At 40.3% G+C, this 5,927-nt stretch overlaps 1 protein-coding gene across 1 annotated transcript; it reads right to left on the reverse strand.

The window, feature by feature from the left end:
* Nucleotides 1-3,313: 3,313 nt before the first annotated feature.
* On the reverse strand, nucleotides 3,314-5,251 carry DDX53 (DEAD-box helicase 53). The gene has a single exon (XM_036097590.2). It carries the CDS (start codon nucleotides 5,249-5,251, stop codon nucleotides 3,314-3,316), a length of 1,938 nt encoding a protein of 645 aa, XP_035953483.1.
* Nucleotides 5,252-5,927: the final 676 nt, after the last annotated feature.

A 5,927-nucleotide genomic window follows, 5' to 3' on the forward strand; every position in this document is an offset into this window, starting at 1 on the left:
TAATATTTGTTGAGTACCTGCTGAATGTGAATCACCATACTAAGGATTGTACGGGAATAACTGAGGTTAGCTGAAGCCTCATACTGTCTCCTGTGTCAGTGCATGCTCAGTGATCTGCCTTCACTCTGTCCTAGTTTGGATACAGAAATCAGTATTTCCTTGAGTTTCTAAAACAAAACAAAACAAAATAAAACAAAAAAACCCAATTCACTCAGAACTTTTGTCAGCCAGTGTAAACCACAGTTTCTTGACATCAATACCATAGACATTTTGGGCTGAAAAATCCATTGTTTTGGTGCTGCCCTGTGCATTAGAGGATGTTTATCCCTGACTTGTACCCACTAGATGCCAATAACAGTCTTGCTGCCTAGGAGGAACAACCAAAAATGTCTCCAGACATTGCCAAATGTCCCCTGGGGGCAAGTCAACTCTGAGAATCACTGATATAGGTGATACCAAACACAGGAATGTTGGTGGGGGGTTTTATGTTGAACAGTGCACAAGAAAAAAATATCCTTTGTTTTCCTTGCTGAACTCCCTTCTTGGTTTTTCTGCAGTTGAGTTTGAGAAGTGGTGTTTTGCTTAATCTTTTGCAAGGTTTCTCAACTATGGCACTACTGACATTTGGGCTACATGATTCTTTGTTTTGGGAGGCATCCTGTGCATGGTGGGATGTTTAGCAGCATTACTGGGCTCAACCCAGGAGATGCAAATACCCCTCCCCTGAGCTGTGATGACCAAATCTGTCTCTAGACATTGTCAAATTGGCCCTGATGGAGAACCACCGATGCAGATCATATTGACAATAGGAAAGTTGTGGGGGTTTTATTCTGCACAACCTGTAAGATCTCATTTATAAATCCTCCTTTCTTGGGGCACCTGGCTCAGTTGGTTAAGTGTCTGCCTTCCGCTCAGGTCTTGATCCCAGGGTCCTAGGATTGAGCCCCATGTTGGGCTCCCTGCTCTGTGGGGAATATGCTTCTCCCTCTCCCTTTGCCCCTACCCCTCCCACCCCGTGCTTGCTCCCTCTCTCAAATAAGTAAATACAATCTTTTTTTTTTTTTTTTTTAAAAAACCCTTTTCTCCTCTGAAGTCCTTTCTTCGTTACTATGCAACTGGTTTTTGTTGTTTTGTTTATGTTCTTTCAGGAATTGTCCATCTCAGCACTAATAAAGTTTTGTGCCAAAAAAATTCTCACAAATAAAGTGTTGCCCCTAGGAGGAATTCTGGCAAATAACATAAACTCCACCTTGCTAAACATTCATCATTTCTTCTCCAAGTGAACGGGAGTGGGCCCTTTGAGCTTCTGTCACAGGTTCTGCTATAGACTGCTTTTGCTTTAGATAAATCTGCACATACCTCTGCTTCACTAAATCTGAACATATGGGCAACCTGAAGATAAGCATATTGTCTTGCACATATTAACTGTATTAAAATGAAAAGAATGTAAATACTGGAACCAGGCACATCTGGGTTAAAGTATGACTTAACTCCTCTTTAACCAGATTTAGTAACCTTAGGCAAGTTAGTTCCTCTGACCTTGTTTCATTCTCTGAAAAATAGGGGTAAGATTTCCTTCTGAGTGGGTTTTTTATAAAGATTATAGATTATAAGATAAAGCACCTTTTTATATATTAGCCACTCAAAAATGCTAACCATTGTTGTGAATTTTATCAAGAGATATTGAGGCCTATATTAAGAGCCTGTAAGCCAGACTTTAACCTCAAACACCTATACCTAGAGAGTATTTCTTTATTTCACTTAATTTGACCGACTTGTTGTGGTCACTGCTGCGGATGCTGGGAAAGAAGATGGGTGCATTAATTTTTTCAATTTGCCCGAGATTGTAAGGCTTGACTAATTCTTATATTTTATAAACATTAAATTTTAAAGTTTAGCATTATTGGGAGGACTTCTTGCAGTGTGAGAAGATTCAGATTCAGATTGCCTCTAAATAAAACATACAAGATAGAATTAGAATTTAGGAGTTCAACTAAAATTGGTTCCTCTGGCAAAAGTGTCATTTGGTCAAGTTTTTAATGTTTTTCCCAGTATGTAAGATATATTTTACTTTCACATTAATTTTTCTCATTATGTGTATATGAAGTTTTGGCCTTTTCCAGACAAATTGAAAAATAAAATATGACAAAAGAAAAATAAAGACAACCTGTGAGTCACATTTCAAAAATCAATAAAAATGCAGAGAGCACTATTCTGGTCATTAAAAAGGGTTTCATTGTTCAATTTGTTACATGAGGATGTGATTTTCTTCCTAGATTAGAAAATAAAGTATTAAAAAAAACCAAAATTTTTTTAAAAAAAGAAGTGTTAATAAAGCCTGGGTTATGCAGTTTTGGTTGTAATATAGAATTTAGTGGTGAAGGGGACTCAAAAATCATTTAACCATCCCAGTTTCCTAGTGAAGAAAGTGAGCACGCCTACAGAAGGTAAGTGACCTCCCCAGTAGTTTTAACCAGTGATAAGTGATAGATAAGGTTCGTATGAGGATCTGATTCCCAGTGAGACACCGTGCTCAATTAATCACCTCTATCTGAAAAAAAACAGAATTGTGGAATCTTCTAGAAGGTTGAGCATTTATTTTCTAATGAATTTTTTTTGAATTAGAGAATGACAGTGGAGATATTTTTAGGGATTGTTGTGGCACTAACTGCTAGGGGAAAATAGAATATTTTGACTAGGATAAGCTTGATGAAAATTATGTTTCAATTCAGTTTGACTTTTTAAAGCAAGAAAAGCACTATTGTTGTCTGCGACCAGTCATTTAGAGGAGACATAGATCGACATAGCAGGCTATAAAAGAAACTGGACTTTAATCAACGCATGAGTGCCTGGGTGGCTCAGTCTGTTAAGCGTCCAACCCTTGATTTTGGCTCCAGTCATGATCTCAGGGTTGTGAGATTGAGCCTTACATAGGGCTCCGACACTGGGTGTGGAACCTGCTGGGGATTCTCTCCCTTTTCCCTTCCTCTCCCCCTCCGCCTCCCCCTTTCCCTTTGTCCCCACCCGGCCCCCCGCCCTCCTATCCCACACTCATGCATTCTCTCTCTCTAAAAAAAAAAAAAAAAAACACATAACATTTAATTTTCCAAATAGTCTCTCACTCTCTCATTTTTCAAACACTTTTGACTTTATTAAGGAACATACACAATATTGAAAGCTTAGTATTTAAGAATTGGTTAAACGTCTTTAAACTGCAAATGTTCCCAATACTTCTTTATGTATCTTGAAGACTACATATCTTTAACATATCTTCAATCTTCCAGTAGCCTTGTACAACTTTTCAACGTAGATATCAGTAAAACTCCCTGGGTTTTCCTTGAAATTTTGAGTTTTTTCCTGTGTCCTTTTTTGGTTTATGCAATTTGTAATGCTCAGCCATTGTTATAAGATCTTTAGGGACTCTCTGATTTGTTCGTTTCAGAATTTTAACCAATTCAGTGGCGATCTTCCAATTATTTTGAGTTATGAGGGTAACTGATACACCAGTTTTCCCTGCTCTTCCAGTACGCCCCACTCTGTGTACATATTCTTCAATATTGCGTGGGAAGTCGTAATTATATACGTGTGTGACATCGTTAACATCAAGACCTCTGGATGCTAAATCAGTAGCAATCAGTATTTTCACTTTTCCACTTCTAAACTCCTCCAATGCTCGCTCACGATCATGTTGTTCTCTGTCGCCATGCAGTGATTGCACTGGTATGCCTTGGATGCTCAGATCACTTGATAAGTCATCAACAACAAGTTTTCTGCTGACAAACACGATGACTTTGTCTTGGGGTGACAGGCTCTGTAGGAATTCTTGGATAAGAGATCGTTTTTCTTCTTCTGTGGTAATGATTATATTTTGCTCCACCGTATTCACAGCAACTAGATCCAAAGTACCAACATAAACAATCATAGGCTCTTTCAGATAAGACTGAGCAAGTCGACGGATGGTATCTGGCCAAGTTGCACTTGTCATAACGGTCTGGCGGTCTGGGCGCACATCTAATAAAATCTTCATTATCTGGTGTTCAAACCCCAGATCTAGCATTTTATCTGCTTCATCTAAGACTAAGTAGGTTATGCTTCGTAAGTTAACAAAGTTATTCATTTGCAGATCATTCAGTCGTCCAGGAGTTGCAATAATGATATCTATGCCTTTGGTAATGTCTCGTACTTGTTGTTCTCTACTTCCGCCACCATATACACAAATACTTTTAAGACCTTTATATGAATACTTAGAACATTCAGCTTCCACCTGAAGAGCTAATTCTCTAGTGGGTGTAAGGACCAGCATGCCAGGTCCATTCCTTTCCTCTCTCGGTATTGGTTGATTATTGAGATGAATAAACCCAGGCATTAAATAGGACAAAGTTTTGCCTGTTCCAGTTTGGGCAACTCCTATAAGATCTATTCCTTGTAGAATAACTGGCCATGCCTGTGACTGAATGGGCATTGGCTTTTGAAAACCTGCTCTTTTAATGCTTTTCATAAGTTCAGGATAAGGATGGAAAGCATCCTCAAATTGACAAGTAGGATTGGGGATGGGGCGCTTTTCGCCACCTTTCAAGTCGTCACACATTACGTCAAAATTGTTCTTCCTCCATATGTCTACTTGAACTCGAGTCATTGAGCTAGTTGATTCAGATTCTACATAGAAGTTTTTCTTAATTGGTGGTAAATCTGCCCATTTTCTTTTTTCCCACTCTACAACTTCTGCCCTAATGTGATCCCAATCTATCAGTGGCTGAATTTGTCTACCACCAGTGTTACCTGGGCGAAACTCTCTTCCAGCAGAAGCCTGAGGTGAGGCACTATCGACACGGGGCTCTGAATGGTGGCCTCGTTCTTGTTTTTTAACAAGAGCATCGATAGCTGCATTGGCCTTTGCTTTCATGGCCTTGGTGCCAAAAATTTTTACTTCTGCTTCAGAATCACCTTTTATGATCTGTATTTTGGTGTTTGTCATAGCCTGGATGTCTTTTATCCTCCATCCACCACGACCAATCACCACACCAACCATGTTGTTCTTTAATTTAAAGCAGAGAGGTGGTTCTCTGGGGCCTGAGGCTCTAAACTCCATGTAGCCGGAGGGGCTGCTCCAGCCTCTGCCGCTTCCGCCCCTTCCGCCGCCACCGCCGCCGCCGCCGCCGCTGCCGCCCCCGCCCCCGTCCCTGCCATCCCGGCTGGCCCTGAAATCTCTTGAATTAGGCTCTGCCCTTTTCTGCTCTGGGGCCCAGGCCATTGATGAGGAAGGTAAGACTGGTGTTGGCCTTTTGCCTACCTACAGTGGGAAGAAGACGTAGTCTGAGGCCTCTCTCTTGAGGCGCTTGACCAACCGGCTGTGGTGCCGGTGGGTAGCTGCGCAGCCGTTAAGAAGAGAATTATAATGTGACATAGTGGCAGGGGCTTCAATGGGCTGACCAATCACAGGACCCGGTACTAGTGTGAGGTAGGCAGGCACTTGTGACGCAAAATTGAAAGCAACGCTGTAATGTGACCTCTCGCTGGCAGTGGTAACCTTGGTCACATGATTAAGTAGTTTTACCCAGGGTTTCCGCACTGTAAAATTATTTCTCCCTTTCCATTATAGTAATAATAAATAATTATGGTTACTCTATTTTTTGGAAACAATTCATTAAGTCTAGCTGACCCTCAGAGGCTCACCTCCTGTTTAAATTCAGTTCTTTCTAACGTTTCGTAGAAACTAATGTTCTTTGTGATACAATTTGGAAAACACTGCTCTGGATGAATATTGATCATCGAATGAATTTTTTTCATTTGGTTATTCGACAAGACTTATTCTGACAAAACACATTACAAGTCCCCCACACTTTTTTTATGAATTATACTAGGAGTTTTAAAGCTTTCCCAATATCTTTCAGTTCATTAACTATTAAGAAGGGAAATTTGCTTAGTTA

This window comes from Halichoerus grypus, chromosome X, assembly GCF_964656455.1.
Source record: "Halichoerus grypus chromosome X, mHalGry1.hap1.1, whole genome shotgun sequence".
NCBI lineage: Eukaryota > Metazoa > Chordata > Mammalia > Carnivora > Phocidae > Halichoerus > Halichoerus grypus.

Excerpts from the sequence above, each read along its gene's own strand:
- DDX53 (XM_036097590.2), bottom strand. The coding sequence starts at position 5,251 with ATGGCCTGGGCCCCAGAGCAGAAAAGGGCAGAGCCTAATTCAAGAGAT.